Here is a 20623-nt window from a genome sequence, read left to right on the forward strand (position 1 = left end):
CCAACCTCGGTGACTGTGTGGAGTTTGCATTTTCTCCCTGTGTCTGCATGAGTTTCCTCCACATGCTCCAATTTCCTCCCAGCCCAAAGACGTGCAGGTTAGGTGGATTGTCCATGCTAAATTTCCCCTTGTTGTCAAACAGGTTAGGTGGTGTTATGGGGAGGGGTGGGGGATTGGGTTTATGTAGGGTGCTCTTTCGCAGGGTCGATGCAGACTCAATGGGCTGAATGGCCTCCTTCTGCACTGTAGGGATTGTATGATTCTATGATTCTTTTAACAGTGTGTTAAGTCTGAATTAAACAAACTCTCTGACACTGATGTGGTATCTAGTTCCTTGAGCTTTTAATTCATTTAAATTAATAAAAAAATTTAAAATTGTATCTCTTATCTCTCTTAATATATTCTTTCTTTCCCTCCCTACATTTCACTCTCTGAGCCTGATTTGACATTGAATTTATTATTCTAGTATATATTTCCGGATTCTGAATCTGCCCTGCTCATTCCACTTGGGAGAGATATACACAAACAAAATACTGTGGATGCTGGAAATCTGAAATAAAAACAGAAAATGTTGCAAGTATTCAGCAGGTCCGGCAGCTTTTGCGGAGATTAACATTTCATTAACAAGCAGAGTTAACATTTCATGTGTATGATCACCCACCATTTTTTGCGTTAGGAATGTGGGAAATTAATGAGATTAACAGTGAATTTGAGATGAAAATAAAATAACAGACAAGTAACAACACTATCAGGTATCTAGAAGAACAATGAGATACGATTTGTCCAGTAACAAGATTAGCAGGAGTCTAGATACATTAATGTGCGAATGGCCATATCAGAAACATTGATCACCAGAAATCAGTGAGGCTATACCAATGATAGCTTCTAAAGGCAAGGGTTTTGAGAGATATCGACAGCAGAGTACACAGAGGGGAGTATCAAAGAGACAAAACAATATAACTGCTAGCGCCCTCATTGGGGAGAGAGGTTAGTTCTCCATATAAAAGGCAGACAGGTCAGTTCCATCTGTGATCTGAGCCATGGAGGTGGGATCCATCTAACATTTAGAGCCTTGGCAGTTTGCACATATTTTTCTCTAAAAGACACATTTTGATTGTCAGTTTAGTGCAAATACTTTTCTGAATTATGGGGCAATTTGATGGGCAGAAAACCTCCCGAAAACTTTTTGGAACGTGCACAAGCATGTGAATATTGTGAACACTGGTGTACTTAATCCATTATATATCACAAATCTCACAACTATACAAGATCCTTCTGCAACTTTATGAATAATTTAATTTTTTAGGAAGTGCTGGACACTTCTTATGTTACATGAAGAATGTGATTTGTATTAGAGATCATAGTTTATGATAGAGCCACAGTAATATATTATAACAAAGAGTTTTTAGTGCAATTTGTCTATTAGAGTATTCATAGCTGTGTAGTGTCATGCCAGCAATTGCAGCAGACTGAGGAGATTAACACTGACCAGAAGAAAAATATGTAACATAAATACTAAATGTGACGACGTACATGAGTGTGCAAGCTAGATGGATTGAATTTCCCCTGATATTTAGGATCTTATATTCAAGCACTTTTGAAAGAGTCTTTATGCAACCTTGCAGGATCAAGAATTCTGGGTGCTTCCAAAGCTTTCTGATCCAGTTTGAAATATGAAGTATGAAATGTCTTAAGAGGAATTGAAGGGGTTGTTGGGTTGGGCAGGATTCAGCTGACACAAAATCTCCTGCTCTACACATACAAACTAAATGAATAACCTCTTTCTAAATGAAGAAATATAAGGACCCGATAGATCTTTTAAGGTGGCACCATGAAGTCAAGCTCTATAGCTTCTTTGGAGACAACAAAATGCTGGTAAGATGGAGGTCACACAATTGAAAGCTTTTGTTGCAGTGTTGTAAACGTTTCAAATTCATTTCACATTCTGGCCAAGCTTGAAAAGCTACTCAGATGTGCTGTTAGAAAATAGATTACACTTTATCTTTGATGTAGAAGGTTGCTAATTATTGAATTGATTTTGAAATTAAAGCTGTATTTAAATCACAAGATAGAGTAGCAGTGCACCCAAGCTGTAACCTCAGGAAACACTCACAACTGTAAATTACCATCATACCAACCATCCTTGTGGCTTTTGTGAGCCACATGGTGACAATTAGCATCAATTTTGAGACACGATTTGTGGTGTAGGCTTGTACACCATAATTTACTTTAGGGTCACTACATATAGATAGTCAAGGCTTTCATGGCTTCCATAGAGTGAAGATTGCAAAACGTAACAGCGCCCAGAACCTCTGTGTCGTTCAATTAAGGTAGAAACTTCTGAACCATTATTAAATACAATGATTAGTAAGCTATTAATTAGACATATGATCTGTAAAGCCACAAGTGCAGCTTGTTTTGTAAGATTGCTACACCTAGGTAAAAATGAAGTACTTTCAGAATATTCTTCCATCTAAAAAGGGGAATTACTTGAAAACAATCTGGGTGTGATTACAATTATATTAATGGTACGACACTAAATCAAATCAAAGCATCTTATGAAATTTAATCATTAAAATAAATAAATGCCCAACTAATTCAGGGAAGATTATCTAGTTTAGCCTAGACATGACGGTGGTCACACACTATCAGGATAAAGCTGGACATGAGCAGGGTGCAAGAGGCAGAATCGCTTTTGCTGGCTTCTAAATGACATGCTTAATATTCAGTTCTGTTGAAGTCAAAGGAAATTAATATAGAGTAGAATGTATAGCCGGTGACTGATGCAAAATCATTTGGTTTGTGTCTCCCCCCAATGTCCAATTTTACCCCCACAATGCCTGACTCTTAATCTCCTGAGGGAGACTAAAGATTGGCAATAAATGTTGACTTGCCAGAGTTGCTCACTTTTCAAGAATGCAGAAAAAGGCTGACCTAGTTTCATTCTTAATCTGAGGTGAAAAGAGCAATTTTAATTCAGGTTAAATAAAAACAATATGGGATAACATCATGAATTAATCTTCCTAGCACATAGTTTTGGAATTTTAGGCTAGATTTCCCCTCATAATTTATAAGCAATTCCCATCACAATCCTGAAAGTAGTCAGGATTTATAGTCAGTGAATGCATATCTATATATATGGTCATCCCATGTTGTGGCAAATTAGCTGTCTTGAAGGATTTGATCAGGTGTTCGCTTTCATTCCAATCCCCAATGATCATCTGATTGCCGGTCCAATTGGGGTAAACTCTGCAATGGCCTGTAAGGACAATACTTGTCATTGCAGGGAATTAGGAATCCTCACCCTAATTCATGATTCATTGAGTAAGGCAGTATCATCAGGTAGGAGCTGCAACTAGGATAGAAATCAAGAAGGAAGAATTCCCCTGTGAAGGGGGTTTAGAGTGGAAAAATATTTATCTGAAGGATAAAACTACCTCTTTGAAGGGTTTGGGGAGAAAAAGGTCCACTTGGGAACTGCAAGTGGGCAACTCGCATTACAAGACAGATCTGTTGTGGTAAAAATACCCAGTACCCACAATGTGGGTGGAATGCAATTTGCAACGGTGGCATTTCCTGGGACTCAGTCTGCTGAAAATTCATAAAAGATATCCCATTAACAGAGCTGGGATCAAGGTTGTCACATAAAGGTTGTTAACCAGTGTGATGGAGGAGAGTTTAAAATAGTTTAGTTGAGGGGGGGGTTGGCACAAGAGGAACCAGTTGAATGGAGATACAAGGTGTATGGAAGACTGAAAAAGACAAAAAGAATTATCATGGATTTACAGTGTCGCAGGAGGCCATTCGGCCCATTGATCCCGCACGGGCCCTTGGAAAGGGCACCCCATCTAAGCCCACGCCCCCATCCCATCCCCGTAACCCAGTAACCACACCCAATCTTTGGACACACACAGCTGGGGGACTGGAGAATCCAGCCCAGAATCTCACATTTTCCCACAACAAAAACAGTAAATACTGGACAATCTCAGCATGTCTGACAGCATCTGTGGAGAGAAGAGGGAGGTAATGTTTCGAGTCTGGGTGACTCTTTGTCAAAGCTGGCTTTTCCCGCAGTTGAACTCCATTTGACAAATGAGGGGTTGGTTTAGCACAGTGGGCTAAACAGCTGTCTTGTAATGCAGAGTAAGACCAGCAGCACGGGTTCAATTCCTGTACCATCCTCTCCGAACAGGCGCCGGAATGTGGCGACTAGGGGCTTTTCACAGTAACTTCATTGAAGCCTACTTGTGACAATAAGCGATTATTTATTTATTTTATATTTATTACCTGGTTAGAATTAAGGAAGAATCGAGGAGCTGTTATGCTACAGGGTGTAGAATACATACCATCGAATACTGGAAAAGAGATAGAAGATCACTACCCACTGGTGTACTTCCAATTTCGGCATTCTGTCCTTCCAGGACATGCCCAACATTTGTCTGAGGCAGTGGAGGTGGGAGCTGTTCAGTTGCTTTTCTTGGCTTGCATAATTTGTCCATGCATTGCTGCTGTAAAGGAGGCTGTTGAGAAAACAAGTCTGACAGTTTGCTGATGGTCCACACTCCACCTCTCAACTTTGACATGACAGCAGTGGCCTTGTTAATCATGGTGCTGATTTCAGCAGCAAAGCACAGGGTTGCTGGTTATTGTTGATCCAAGGTAGGAGAAGCTGTCGCGACTCCAGAGTGGGTCATTGATGTTGATGGAAGTTAGAGTCTCTATATCCTGGTCCATAACTTTGGTGTCCCTGATGCTGATTGTCAGGGCAAACTCTTTGCAGGCCCGGGAGAATTGATCTACATTCTGTTCCAAAGGAACTTCAGTGAGGAGAGTGATAAGTCTGGCAATTAAAAACTAATGTCGCTGGTGTGAAAAGTAATAGTTTAAAGTAGTAATTTGCAAAAAATATTAGTTGACATTTTTAAAATTATGGGCACATGAATGAAAGAGTTGTTAAAGGCTTTGGGAGACTAAAAGAGATTTCCCAAGGCATTTTCGACAGATTTGACTGACTTCTTTGATTAAGAAAGAGTTGATGAAGGTAGTCAGTGTAATTGATGTTATGTTTATAGATTTCAAAACAAGTATTTGATAAGGTACCACTTAAAACTACTAAAGATTGGCTTTATGCAAATTTAATGCCTATGGATTTAAAGGGGCAGTGGAATAAGACCATAAGACATAGGAGCAGAAGTAAGGCCATTTGGCCCATCGAGTCCAATGTATTTACAAAATTGACTAAGGAACAGCAGAGAATAGTGGTGCAAGTTGTTTTTCAGGAGTGAGGGAGGTAGACAGTCGTATTCCCCAGGGGCTGGTATTAGGAACACTGCTCTTTTTATTAATGACCTGGACACCATCAAGTATTGTCGCAGGTGAGACGGGAAAATATGGACATTCATTGACTTTAAACAATAATCCCAAATGTTCCCATGCTGCCCACGACAAAGCCCGCCAGTGTCAGGACTGGAAAATACTGCCTCTAGTTAAACAAAATGCAAACGTTAATAACAGACCTCAGGAGGACATAACAGTGAAATGAGCAGACAAATGGCAGATGAAATCAAATGCAGAGAAGTGATACATTTTGGTAGGAAGAATGACGAGAAGAAATATAAACGAAATGGTCTAAAAACGTATTTACTTATCGGAGTTCTTTGAAGGAGTCACATGTGCTGCGGCTAAAAGTGAATTGGTTGCTGGGTTGGATTTCGAGAAGGCATTTGATAAGATGCCGCATCAGAGTTTATTGTGTAAAATAAAAGTTCATGATGTAGGGGGTAACATATTGACATGGCTAACCATGGCTAGCTAACAGGGAATAGAATTGGGATAAATTAATCTCTTTCTGGTTGGCACAAAATAATGTGTGGTGTGCCACAGGGATCAGTGCTGGGGCCTCAACTTTTAAAAGTTATATAAATGACTTGGACAAAAAGACTGACGGTATGGTTGTTAAGTTATGTTTGATGACAACACAAAGATAGGTAGGAAAGTAAATTGGGAAGAGGACGTAAAAACGGACATAGATAGGTTAAGTGAGTGGGCCGAAATCTGGCAAATGGAGTATAATGTGGGCAAATGTGAAATTGTCTATTTTGGCTGGATGAATCAAAAAGCGTGTTATCCAAATGGTGAGAGATTGCAGAGCTCTGAGGTGCAGAGCGATTTGGGTGTCGTCGTGCATAAATTATAAAAGGCTGGTATGCAGGTACAACAAGTAATTAGGAACGTGAATAGAATGTTACCATTTATTGTGAGGGAAATTGATTATAAAAGTAGGTAGATCATACTTCAGTCCAAAGATGTACAGGTTATCATAGAATTATCATAGAATTTACAGTGCAGAATGAGGCCATTCGGCCCATCGAGTCTGCATCGGCTCTTGGAAAGAGCACCCTACCCAAGGTCAACGCTTCCATCCAATCCCCATACCCCAGTAACCCCACCCAACAGTAAGGGCAATTTTTGACACTACGGGCAATTTATCATGGCCAATCCACCTAACCTGCACATCTTTGGACTGTGGGAGGAAACCGGAGCACCTGAAGGAAACCCACGCACACACGGGGAGGATGTGCAGACTCCGCACAGACAGTGACTCAAGCCGGAATCGAACCTGGGACCCTGGAGCTGTGAAGCAATTGTGCTATCCACAATGCTACCGTGCTGGCCATGAGAGGTGGACTGGCCATGATAAATTGCCCTTTAGTGTCCAAAAGGTTAGGTGGGGCTAATGGGTTACAGGGCTCGGGTGGGGACATGTCTAGTAGGGTGCTCATTCAGAAGGTCGGTGCAGACTCAATGAGTCGAATGGCCTCCTTCTACACTGTAGGGGTTCTATGATTCTATGAGTTCTGCAGGGCATTGATGGGACCACATCTGGAGTATTGTGTACAGTATTGGTCTCCTTATTTAAGGAAAGATGTAAATGCGTTAGAAGCAGTTCATAGAAAGTTTATTAGATAATACCAGGAATGGGCAGGTTGTCTTATGAGGAAAGGCTGGACAGGCTAAACTCACATCCGCTGGAGATTAGAAGAGTAAGAGACGACTTGGATGAAACATATAAGATCCTGACAAGTCTTGACGGGATGTATGTGCAGAGGATGTTTCCTCTTGTTGGGAGAATCTAGAATTAGAGGTCGCTGTTTAAAAATAAAGTGTTGTTCATTTAAGACAGAGATGAGGAGAAATGTTCTTCTCTCAGAGGGTCATGAGTCACTGGAACTCTCTTCCTCAAAAGCAGTGGAAGCAGAGACTTGGAATATTTTTAAGGCAGAGCTAGATAGATTCTTGATTGACAAGGGGGTGAAAGGTTATCAGGTCGGGAGGAATTTGGGGTTGAGGTTATAATCAGATTTTATTGAATGGCGGAGCAGGCATGAGGGGCGGAGTGGCCTACTCCTGCTCCTACTTCGTACATATGTAATACGTACATACGTATGTAAAGGGAGTGAAGCAATAGAGGACCTGGTTGTGTATGTACACAATTGTTTAATTAGGTAACCTGCGAAGGCTGTTTAAAAATACAAATGGAATTCTTGGGTTTATTAATGATTTCCAATTAAGGGGCAATTTAGCGTGGACAATCCACCTACCCTGCACATCTTTGAGTTCTGTGGGTGAGACCCATGCAGACACAGGGAGAATGTGCAAACTCCACACAGACAGTGACCCGGGCTGGGATCAAACCTGAGTCCGCGATGGCGAGAGGCAGCAGTGCTAACCTTTGTGTCATTGTGCCGCCCTTGTATTTACTAATAGTGGCATAGAGGACAAACCATGGAATTTATGCCAATGCCAATGCAGTTACATCTCATGTTTGAGTTCAATTCTGGACACCATGCTTTAAAAGTGGAGATTTACTGGAACGGAACCAGGGATTCAGTTACTTGGGAAGAGAGGAGAAGCTCGAGCTGTTCTCCTTGGGAGCACAGAAGGAGCTTTGATATAGGTTTTCAAAAGCCCTGTGATGGATCTGATAGTGAAACTGTTTCCAGGGGTAGGATCAGTAACCAGAGGACACAGATTTAAGCTAGGGAATAGGAGAAAGAACCAGAGACGGGGGGGAAACCTTTTTTTCACCATACTGTAGTGTTATGATCCGGAATGTACTGTCCCAATAGCAGAAGCAGATGCAATAATAATAACCTTTATTGTCACAAGTAGGCGTACATTAACACTGCAATTAAGTTACTGTGTAAAAGCCCCTAGTCGCTACATTCCAGCGTCTGTTCGGGTGCACAGACGGAAAAATAAGAATGTCCAATTCACCTAACAGCACATCTTTCGGGGCTTATGTGAGGAAATCGGAGTACCCAGAGGAAACCCATGCAGACTCCACACTGACAGTGACCCAAACTGGGAATCGAACCTAGGACTCTGGAGCTGTGAAGCAACAGTGCTAACCACTGTGCTGCTCCAATGATCATATTTAAAAGAAAGGGGAATGGTAGTTTTATCAGAGTACAGGCAAGACAGGCCGAACGGCCTCTCAAAATGCGCTATATTCTTCTGTGAATCATTTGTGTAACACATGAAAGAAACGGATTGCATTCAGACTAAACACATGTCATTTACTTAAACCCGTTTAAATTCTGCTGCAAAGCTTGTAAAACCACCACAAAGCTAATTAAGTGAAATAAGTATTGGTTTTAAAGGACACCCCTTTTTGTTGGGGGGGGGGGAGAAGGGGGAGTATGGATGTGTTTAAATGTAGAACTCCTTAGCTCTCCATTCAATTGCCGTCGAGAGCCGTATGTTGGGAGTCCCTGGGTGTACATTTGGCACCGATTCCAGCTGGCTGTCCGTCAAACATCAATCGGGTTGGATTCTCATAACTCGCTTGATTGGAAACACATTGAGGCTCAGTCCCTCCAGGAATCGGTATTTTAGAAAACATCCCTGCTCTCTGGTTTAACGGCGCAAACGCCAGGCGCGGGGTAGACAATAAACACGTCCAAGCATTGCAATGGGACCTCTACTGCAACAATTCTCCCAAGCTCTCTCCCGCGCCCTCCCCCCCCCCCCCCCCCCCACGCGGGACGACCTCTTAGGATTTGTGTACCTAACGTTTTCTGCTTCCAAATAGCAGCAACATATTCAACATCGATTCCGAGGTTTACCCCAGTCCAAAATATAATAATTGATCAACACAGTAGGAGGTGAATACTCAAATCTAGTTATGTTGGGGAGCGGTATGCCAAGTATCTAGACATTGCATTTAGAGATTCGTAAGTAAAACATAGCTTGCAGTGTACTTATCATGGAGTAGGTACAATATTGCAACAGTGACTACATTTCAAATGTAATGCATTGGCTGCAAATCGCTTGGGGAGGGCTAAAGAGCGGAAAGGCGCTATATCAACGCACATTCTTTCATTCTTATCAAGCACAGACCCTATTGATGCAAATGAGCAGGTGTATGTTGGGTAAAGACGTATCTGAACACATTGGACTATGCAGAGCAAGCATTGCTGCGCCTTGATTCGATTCCAAGTGGTTTGCCGTGGATGTGTTTGGCATTTTTAATTGTTATTTCTTCCTCTCTCCAACACAGAACATCATATTCCGGCAGCTGCTAAAATCATCGGGAAATCGTGTGAATATAACGGCACCAGCTATCAGCATGGAGAGATGTTCGTGGCCGAGGGGCTATTCCTGTCCCGACATCCAAACCAATGTGCACAGTGCAGTTGCTCAGTAGGTATCCATTCTGCCAAGTATCGCCACAGAATGTATTCAAGACAAACCTTACATCTGGACTGGAGAATTCCCGCCACATCTTTGTTTACCAACATTTTAACGTAGCCTCAATTCGTCAGGAAACTTATTTTTGTACACCGGGCCTTTTATAAATCATTCACGGGATGGGCCGAATTGCGTTTATGGAGGCGGTGGTGAGCTCTGCAGTCCAGGTTAGTGTGGGTATGCTCAGTGTTGTCAAAGGATTTTGTTTCAGGGATAGTGAAGGATCAGCAACATAGTTCCAAGTCAGTATGGTGAGTGACTTGAAGGGAAACCTGCAGGTGGTGTGTTTTTTTAAACAAAATATTTGTTCATGGGATGTGGGCGTTGCGGGCTAGGTCAGTTTTCATTGCCCTTGAGAAGGTGGCAGGTACACCAACAGTGCAGTTAGGGAGGCAGTTTTAGGGTTTGGGCAGAGCCAAGGTGAATGAATATTTCCAAGTCGGGATGGTGGTAGCGACTTGGAGGGTAACTTGGTGATGTTCCCTTGCCCTTGTCCTTCCAGATGGTAGATGTCGCGATTTGTCAAGTGCTTGTGGAGAAGCCTTGACAAGTTGCTGTCCTGTATCTTAAGAATGCTACATAAAACGGACATCACCAGTCAGAATGATGATTTACCTTTACTCAGTTCACAGGACCGTGCTAGTTTGAGGTTTTGTTTGTATCTCAAGTCACTACATCATAAAATAATTTGACTGTTGCTCTTTTAAATAGTACCTGGCCTTGTTCGCCGAAATTACAATGGAAAACAGGCATATGAGCATTGAGAAGTTATACTTCTGTAGCTTCATTTGGTTTTAAATAAAGATGTGGGAGCCCAAATGCCCTTTTTGTTCTAATCGAATAAAAACCTAATAGAAACTGCTGAATGGACATGTTACACTCCCAGCCTGAGCAATAACGTTTACATGTTGAATATTCGAGTCCCAGTACTACTCCCGCAACGAGGTGCCAAAACAGACGTTGGCTTGTGGAAATTTATTTGCGAGATTGTTTTTCACTTGCTGGGGCGTCGGGAATGCCAAATTGATGGCGCCAAATTAATAGAAACATTTCATGTCAGCCAAGCTATTTGGGCGGACCCCGCACAGAGTTTTCTCTATATTTACTTGTGCGTGAAAAAAAGGGCATAAATTAACTCGTGTTTACACCCGGACGAGCAACGGCAGTCTAGAAGAACCTTGGTTAAAAATAAATCGAACACGATGAGTGACAATGAGTGGTAATGTAACCTGTCAGCTACATTATACAGCACAATTTAAAACAAAAAAGGTTTTCGGCAAAGATGTTTTAAAAACGTTTATTCTTAAGGAAAACAAGACAAAAGGAGAGGTGGAATCTGCTTCAGAGGACATTCTCAGTGGTGGATGAAAACAGGACTTGGCGCCAATTTCGACATGACTACGTTCCAGTCTTTTGAACGTAGTCATGTTCAAATTGGCGCCAAGCCCTGTTTTCATACACCACCGAGAATGTCCTCTGAAGCAGATTCCACCTCTCCTTCAACCTGAGGTCAAATACTGCTTAAAAATACAACTCTGAAGTCCAGTTACTGTACAAAAGCAGTGCTCTTTCAACATTTGGAAGATTTAATTGCAACATACATATTGACGTCCAAGGCAAACGATGACCATTCAGGCAAGTGAAAGGGCGTGGTCTCGATGGTTTTGTGACCAGTGAGCGCAATATTGTTCAAGGAAATAGCAATCAACAGAATAAAGGGTTGTCATTCTGGCTGACAGTTATCCAGAGAGATGTAGAATTTTGCATGCTTCCAAATGTAAATCGACATATCTGAAACCCTATGTAATGTACCTGCAAAAGTGGGAGGTAGTGGCATAGTGACATTGTCACTGGACTAGTAATCTAGAGACTCAAAACAAGATCTGGGGACCTCCATCCAAATCCCACCATGGCAGATGGTGAAATTTGAAGTCAATAATAATCTTTATTAGTGTCACAAGTAGGCTTACATTAACACTGCAATGTTACTGTGAAAAGCCCCTAGGCGCCACACTTCGGCGCCTGTTCGGGTACAGGTAGAATTCAGAATGTCCAATTCAGCTAACAAGCATGCCTTTCGGGACTTGTGGGAGGAAACTGGAGCAGCCGGAGGAAACCCATGCAGACATTGGGAGAACATGCAGACTCCGCACAAGTAGTAACCCAAGCCGGGAATCAAACCCGGGTCCCTGGCATTGTGAAGCAACAGTGCTAACCACTGTGCTACTGTGCCGCCCATGATGACCATGAAACCATTGCTGATTGTCATAAAAGCCCATCTGGTCCACTAACGTCCGTCCTTTAGGGAAGGGAATCTGCTGTCCTCACCTGCTCTGGCCCAACATGTGACTCCAGATCCACAGCAATGTAGTGGACTCTCAAATGCCCTCTGAATTTGAGAGCAGTTATAGGTGGGCAGTAAATGCTGGCCTAGACTGCAAAAATTTTTAAAAGGTGGATTCCACATAACATTCTCCAGCCACATGGAACTTTTTTTTGTCGCTCAGTCCCTCCCTTCATCTTTTCTTGAAACCACTGACTCTTACTGGATACAGGTTTAGGCTTTGAGGTTTTCTCTGAACCTCATCACCAGGGCAAACATTGATGTGCGATAGGGAGCCTCATGACAACTCTTACCCTACCTTCTTTTGGATCATTTTTCCACTCTTGGAAGTTGGTGATCTAATTGATGATACTTTGTTTATTTTAAACAGGAGGGAATACAATTGCTGGTTCCTTCAGTTTTTGTTTGGTGGGTGAGTTAATTCTATAGGTTTTGTTTAGGCCAGCCAGCAGTAACCTGACCAATCAGGACCTGTTGGCAATAATCTTTTGTGCTTCTTAAGTGTTTTAATGGCTGCTTAACTAACAAAGAAAGGACCAAGGATATTTGTCAAACTCCAGAAAGTGGACAATTGTGGAAAAATTGACTAAGCAACAAATTTGGACAGCTCAATTTACAGATTTTGAGCGGTTGAATAAACTCGGTTTGTTCTCACTGGAACGAAGGAGGTTGAGGGGAGACCTGATAGAGGTATACAAAATTATGAGGGGCATAGACAGAGTGGATAGTCAGAGGCTTTTCCCCAGGGTAGAGGGGTCAATTACTAGGGGGCATAGGTTTAAGGTGAGAGGGGCAAGGTTTAGAGTAGATGTACGAGGCAAGTTTTTTACGCAGAGGGTAGTGGGTGCCTGGAATTCGCTACCGGAGGAGGTGGTGGAAGCAGGGACGATAGTGACATTTAAGGGGCATCTTGACAAATACATGAATAGGATGGGAATAGAGGGATACGGACCCAGGAAGTGTAGAAGATTGTAGTTTAGTCGGGCAGCATGGTCGGCACGGGCTTGGAGGGCCGAAGGGCCTGTTCCTGTGCTGTACATTTCTTTGTTCTTTGTTTGTTTGAATGATTTATGGACATAGGGTAATAGAACCAAAATATTTCCTGTTATGCCCAAGATCAACTTCCATTGAATTTAGAAGCAGAGAATCACTATAGTTCAAGTTTTGAAGTGTTGTGCATGGTCTGCACATGCAGACTGCATTGAAAATCGTATTTTAAACCATTTGGTTAGTTACTCTGCACTTGTTTTAACTTGAAGACCCAAAGTATTTAGCTTCACACAAGGGGATCTACACTCCCAAACAACCTTCTACCAATAGAAACAATGACAATGAATATAACAGTTGCAGCAACATTCACGTAGAAAAGGATTCTCCGCCTGAGTAAATCAACAGCTGAATTAGCTCCAGTTTATCAGGAGACCTAATTTGTTAGTCCCTGGTTATTTTAATTTCCCCGGCAGCTAACCAACACACACATTCATGAGACTTTAATAGGGCTAGAAATGCAAAATAACTCACCAATTACACATCTTTAGGTTAATAAAAACAGTTAATGTTAAAACAATAATGTTTAAAAAAATGTTTTTTAAATAGTTTCAATTTATCTCATTTTTTTGTCTGCTCAGTAACATGCCAATGTCAGTAAACAATTTTCAGAAATATTTGCCCCCTCCAAGGTCCAGGATCACTGTAACATGATCATGAAAAGGAGCCAGAGCTGTTTTATTTTCTAATCCATAGTTCCAGGAATATTAAGACCAATTATAGGACTTTGGCTGTTCTAGAGCAGAGATCAGCTAAGTTAACAGAGAACAGAATCAAATCTAAGACCTTCTGGGTTTGTATGGTTTACTCCTAAAGGTGTTACCCTTTATGCATGAGTCCATCAATAGTTTTACTTTTTGTAATTTATAATGTTTCAAAAGGAATTAACTAAAAGGAATGGCACAAACCTTGCTAAGAATTTTGTTCTACAATTAAACTGAGAGCTTAGAGGAGGCTCGTTGGAGCATAAACTCCAGCATGAATCTGTTGGCCGAATGGCCTGTTCTTGTGTTGAAATACTTTGCAATTACTTTAAAATTCAAGTGCTGACAAACAATGGTGATAGATTGCCATTTATAGATATATAACTCCTTAACAGTTTATAAATCACTATGTTGAGTATTTAATATGACAAAGTACAACTCACAAAATACAAAACCAAATACTTTAATACATAATATGAGAATAAGAGCCAAGTAATCTGTTTGCAAACATTAATTTCCATGGTGAAGTATTAGAAAGTCGGTGCACTAGCCAACACATTGCATAGTGTGTTAAACATAGGATTGCAATTTTTTTTTAAATCACCGCTAAATATTCAGTATATTTTACTTCTGCATAATATAAAATAAAAGATTCAGCTGACCAATGTTTCAAATTAATCCCCATTGCGGAGTACTGATGCTAGAATACCGGTTGGTTTAAACATCCCCATCAGATTATGTGATTAGGTGCCTACCTCTCTCCCCAATAAGTTTGGCATTGTTATATTTATTTGTTGCCGCAAAGGGAAAAGGAATAGAGGTGTCCACACTCTGGATTCTTTCAAACAAGCTGAGCGGTTTTTATTAAGAGGTGTTGCTCATAGAAGCTAAAATGGAGAACTGCCAAGTCTGTGTAAACACTCTGCTGACATTACTACACATCATATGACACTTTCCCAGCAGGGATGTATTCTCTGATACATAACACTCCTCCCCCTTTCCTTCATTAGTACAATGACAACAATTTAACATTTATACAAATCCACTTATGCATTATCTTTCTGCACATATGTACAATTCAATAAAACAGTCTCCTAGATGAACATTATTCCATTTAGGTTGAATTCAGCATTCTGGAACTTGGCTACTTGAGACCTTGGAAGTGTCCTCATCCTCTTCAGTCGGTGATACTTCCTGGGATGTTATTCTAGTGTCTGTCACTATAAGCATTGGAGAGTCCTCAGAAACAGAATCTGAACTTGTCTCTGTGTTTGGTCCCTGTTCCAAAGTATCACTGGCAATATCTTCCAAAGGTAGAACTTCTTGAGAAGTATTGGTGATTTCACTTTGTGAAGCTAGTAGCTGATCCCATCCTTGTTGCCAGTTTTCTCTTTTGTTATGCTTCTTTGTATGGAGAAAAGGTATGGAAGTGCTCACACTTTATTAAGTTCTCCATCTTACATTGAGAGGTGTTGCCCGTACAATGTACGATGGACAACTGAAAGCCTGTGCAAACACCCTGCTGACATCACTATACATCATGTGACACTTTACCAGCAGGGATGTATTCTCTAATATAACAGACATCTTGGGCAGCATTTTCCACCTCTGAAACTAAGTGTTGACGCCAACGCACAGTCCATGGACTTTTACGACAGAAAAACCAGTGCTGGACCTGGACCGATTCTGCTACCGTTGAGGGGCTAGAAATGGTGCGGGATTCGCCGGGTCTGTGATTGACACTCAGGAGGCTTACAAGCTGCAGCCGCATATACACATTATAATCCCCACACACACTCATCCAGATGACACTGGTTGCGTTGGAGCATGCCCATACAGCTGATGGGTTGGCTGGGGACACAGGGCACCCTGGGGGGGATACCCATACAACCCCTGGCCCTAAGTTCAATGTGGGCAGTTAACGGTGTGCGCAACTGCATGGCTGCCTTGTCAGCTGTGGCAATGGTGTTCCCTGCCCGTCCATACCGACCCACAGCCCACCACCTGGCCACCCCCCACTACTCCCCCATCCCTGGCAGAAGCCCCCCAGCCAGCGGCACAACTGTCAGCAAACTATGGCTATGTTGGACACCTTCCGTATGCCCTCTCTCTCAGCAGCCACAATGCCGGTTTCACGATTTTTAAAAGCACAAGTGAATGGCACCGTCGGGACCTCGGCCCACCGGAGGCGGAGAATCATGAAAGCCCCGGAGAATACCGGGTCGGGCCCGCTAATGATATGCAAACGGTGTCTACTGTACGTGCATTCCGGAACACATTGACGTTGTTGTCGAGGTGCTGGAGCATTGCGATTTGGCGTCAAATTGCGCCTTTCACGATTTCGACGTCGGAACCAATTCTCTGCCCAATCACCTTGTCCAACTTCGACATCGGCTAAGAGAGAATCCAGCCACTTGAATTTTGTATAGACAAACCAAAGGAATCCATTATTTTGAGGGGGAAAAAAACCTACATTGGATTCCAATATTATTTCACAATAATTGTCTCATTGAATGATTTTGTACTGTAAATTTAATCAAAGTATTTGCCAGCTCTGAAAGATGTCATGTGTCCCTTCAAACCCAATCACCACCAATGGTGGCTTATTGCACAGGGCCACTGTTGCATAGTAAAGGAAGAAGAAAAATTCAGGTTTACAGGGGTTTTTATTGGTGTTTTGAGAATCAGGTTTTGCAACTTTGTACATTTGATAATTAGGCCCAGTTATTCAAATAACTTTTTCTTTTGTGTCATGTGGATCGTGTGCTGTGATTCTGTTTAATTTTCTGGGGAAATCCTGATTCAGTGCCATGGCAGATGTAACAAAACCAATTCCATTTAAATAATGAAATCTGACTGGCTGAGTTCTAGTGAAGCAGTAAATGTGACGATGTTCACTCGTATGAATGGCAGTGAGTCAGTGTTATAAAGTCTCTTGTGTTCGAAATATGTTTTATAAGAATGCAGGAATGTTCCTGTGGCAATGAAATGGTAATGGTCTCTTCTCTTCTTTCATGTGAAGGAAGGAAATGTGTACTGTGGCTTGAGGACATGCCCAAAGCTGACCTGTGCATTACCAATGACAGTTCCTGACTCCTGTTGCCAAGTTTGCAGAGGTAATTTCTGCATCTTCACGTTTCTACTGATATCGACATAATATATAGATCCATTTTATCGAAACGTTTGGTCCATTTTGCACTCATTATGGTATGCACCATTTGTCCAACTTTTGACATTTTGAGTCAGTGTCAAGTAACATCAGGTCAGGTATGACATGTACCAGATGCTGAATAACATTCCCTCTACTTTGCCAGAACAGTGCTCAAAGTAAATCCTCAGACAATGTAAATCCTTGGGTAAGCAACCCCTATTGCACATGTAAGTTCCTTGATTGAGATCACTAATTAGTCTGAATTAGTTGCAAATCACAGAAATTTTGTGTTGCATGTCCACCAGAAACTGACCTAAGACCTTACCTCTGGCTGAAATTTAAAGGGCCATTGGTGTCACAAAGCATTATGAAGTAAAGAAAATACATTTGATGAACAGGCAGTGCAGCGATACTAATCGAAACACCATAATAAGAACATAAAAATCTTCAGAACTCTCCTTCCTAGACAGCGATGAAGCCAGGATCAATGAATATTTATAAGGCAGAGGTACATAGATTCTTGACTAACAAGGGAGCCAAAAGGGTTTTGGAGCTAGGCAGAATGTGTTTAGGCCACAATCTGACCAGCCATCATCTTATTGAATGGCGGAGCAGGCTCAAGTGGGCCAATTGCCTACTTCTCCTAATTTGTATGTTTGTAGGCACATTTATGAAATAGGAGCAGGGGTAAGCTATTTAGGCCATCAAGCCAGCTCTGCCATTCAATAAGATAGTGGCTGACCTGATTGTGACCTTAGCTCCATTCTCCTGCCCGCCCACCATAACCCTTGATCGCCTTTTCAATCAAAAATATGTCGAACTCAACCTTGAATTCAATGACCCAGCCCCACTGGGAAGAGAATTCCAAACACGAATGACCCTCCGCGAGGAAAACATTCCTCCATTTCTCCATCTTAAATGGGAGACCCCCTTATTTTGAAACTGTGCCTGCTAGTTCTAGATTCCTCCACAAAGGGAAACATCTCAGCTTTTACCCTATCAATGTTACCCACCTGTGAGGCAGTGCATTTCCCAGAGGAATATCTTAACTGGCGGTTTGCTCAAAGAGTATGTTTCTTACTTCTGAAGATATGTATATTGTTGACAGGAGAAGGAGACTCTTCATGGGACACATCAGAGGCAGAGATATTCCGTCCAGCATCCAACAGGGAAGCGGTATGTACATACAGCACACCTTTCCTTAGATGAAATTGGAGATGATGTTTCAAAACAATTTGCAGTCAAATTAACAAGCACCATTTCATACAAAGCCGTAAAAAAATACATGCAAGACGTAGATGGAAACAACTTTTCTATTTACTTATGCCACAGTTTCATCTTCCAAGTCACTGATCTTTAAGAATCATGTCAGTCAGTAGGTTACACATATTTGCTTTGCATGAAACCTGCGCCTTGTGACAAATTTGCTATTGACAGACTTGTTTTATCGAACTTTGCTGTCTCGTGGAGCACAGAAGGATTTTCAGCACAGATAGCGACCATATGGCCCATTTTATTCATGCTGGATTGTCTCATTGACAAACCCTCTGGATTAGTTGATGATATGAGGTAGTTTAATTGTTTAATCCACTAGATGTTTTTCCCCAAATATTGATAATGTGTTCAGTCATCGTTCAAAATGATTAAAATGGTGGTTTCTTGCGTTTATACCATATCAGCAATCATGGAAACTGGCCCACTCATGCCAGTTCTCAGTGTTTCAGCGGCAGGCATTAGTCTTTGGGTGTGACCATTTCATCAGACTCATTTAGTGGTCGTGCTCCGTCCTATTTCAATAATCTCTTCACACTGTTTGTATTCTCTGATCCTCTGACACTCCTTCACCCTGGGGAACTCAGAAGACAATGTTGCAAATTTGGTCAGGGAAAAATGACAACTCTTTTGATACATAAAAAAAAGCATTTTGTCAATAAACCAAGGCCACACGTGGGTAGCTGGAACCTAAATTTTAGAATTAATAAAAATTAATTGACAAAGAATGCAACTTTGGATCCTCTAATTGGCAGGTGCTAAAAATGCCTTTAGTACCTCTAGGATAGGGAAAGGAAAAACAAATCAGCCTGGTGTCTAATCATCCACTGACTCAGCGGGACATGTGCATGGATGTGATGAGCACAGAAGTGGTCAAATTGGCTATTGGCATATTGTCTAGAAACAGTTTGGGGAAATGTACTAGAGAAAAGATAACGGGTGGGATTCTCTAATGGCGGGATCTTCCACTTCGCTGGCAACGCACTCACGCCTGCGGATTTCCCGACGGCGTGGGGGTGGCCACAATGGGAAACCTCATTGGCCAGCTGCCGGGGCAGAGGATCCTGCTTCCGGTAGGGGTGCACCACGCCAGAAAATGGGGTTTGCAGGATGGAGAATCCCGCCAACATCTGTGAAATCTATCTAATCGGTGGCTTTAAAAGAGGAGAAATAAAAAAGAAATTTTCCAAAAAGGCAAGTAGGGTTATGATAGCTGTCATTCACTGCTAGAACAATGTAGATATTCTACTGATACTTGCAGCATTCATGATGGACCAACCAATGTTGTTACGATCCCCATCGAAAATGATAACTTTCGAAAAGATATTTGAATTTCCAGTGACTGACTGGAAGAAACATATCAGGATTTCAAGTTTTAAAACATTTTACTACAACAAACTAACAAAACGAACATTGGCCAAACACTATTTTTGTAGACAATCTAAACTCTGAACTAAGAACAGTCACCCATTTAACCTTTAAAAATGACCAAATATCCCTCTTGATGCTTACACTTTACTCTGCTTCTTAAGTGGATATTTCATTCTCCAAGAACCTGTCAAAATTTATTCTCAGCTCCCATATTAAAGGAACGGGCAGGGATCCCTCGTGGCCGTTCCCCTTCAAAACAAGTGTACCGTTTTGGATGCTACCGAGGGAAGGCCCTAGTGGCCAGGTCTCTGGCACTGAGTCTGGCTCTGTGGCTCAGTAGGGAATGGGGGACAATAGAAAAGCAATAGTGATAGGAGACTCAATGGTTAGGGGAATAGATAGGAGTTTCTGTGGTCGCGAGCGATACTCCCGGAAGGTATGTTGCCTCCCAGGTGCCAGGGCCAGGGATGTCTCGGATCAAGTCTACAGGATTCTTAAGGGGTAGGGGGAGCAACCAGAATCGTGGTGCACACAGGCACCAACGACATAGCTAAGAAAAGGGATGAGGATCTAAAAAGTGATTTTAGGGAGTTAGGTTGGAAGCTAAAGAGCAGGACAAGCCGAGTAGTGATCACAGGATTGCTACCGGTGCCATGTGCAAGTGAGGCAAGGAACAGAGAGGGCGTGCAGCTGAACACGTGGCTACAGGGCTGGTGCAAGAGGGAAAGCTTCAGATATGTGGATCATTGGGATATCTTCTGGGGAAGGTGGGACCTGTACATAAAGGACGGATTGCACCTAAACTGAGGGGTACCAATATCCTGGGTGGGAGGTTTGCTAGAGCTCTTTGGGAGGGTTGAAACTAGTTTGGCAGGGGGATGGGAACCAGAGCTATGGATCAGAGGGTAGGGTAGCTGTTGAACAGGCAGAAATAGTATGCAGCAAGTCTGTGACGAAGGATAAACAGTTGATAGGACAAAG

General features: G+C 42.1%; 1 protein-coding gene across 6 annotated transcripts in view; it reads left to right on the forward strand.

Annotated features, from left to right (window-relative positions):
- Window positions 1-20623, forward strand: part of chrdl2 (chordin-like 2) — a 64717-nt gene that overhangs the window by 7275 nt on the left and 36819 nt on the right. For 5 of the 6 annotated variants that reach the window (XM_072505717.1, XM_072505719.1, XM_072505718.1 and 2 more), the window contains exons 5-7: window positions 9563-9705; window positions 16871-16964; window positions 18108-18175. In XM_072505717.1, coding sequence (XP_072361818.1) covers window positions 9563-9705; window positions 16871-16964; window positions 18108-18175 — 305 coding nt within the window. The remainder of the gene's footprint in view (window positions 1-9562; window positions 9706-16870; window positions 16965-18107; window positions 18176-20623) is intronic. The other variant, XM_072505722.1, reaches the window with a different exon arrangement.

This window comes from Scyliorhinus torazame, chromosome 5 (assembly GCF_047496885.1).
Source record: "Scyliorhinus torazame isolate Kashiwa2021f chromosome 5, sScyTor2.1, whole genome shotgun sequence".
Classification (NCBI taxonomy): Eukaryota; Metazoa; Chordata; class Chondrichthyes; order Carcharhiniformes; family Scyliorhinidae; genus Scyliorhinus; species Scyliorhinus torazame.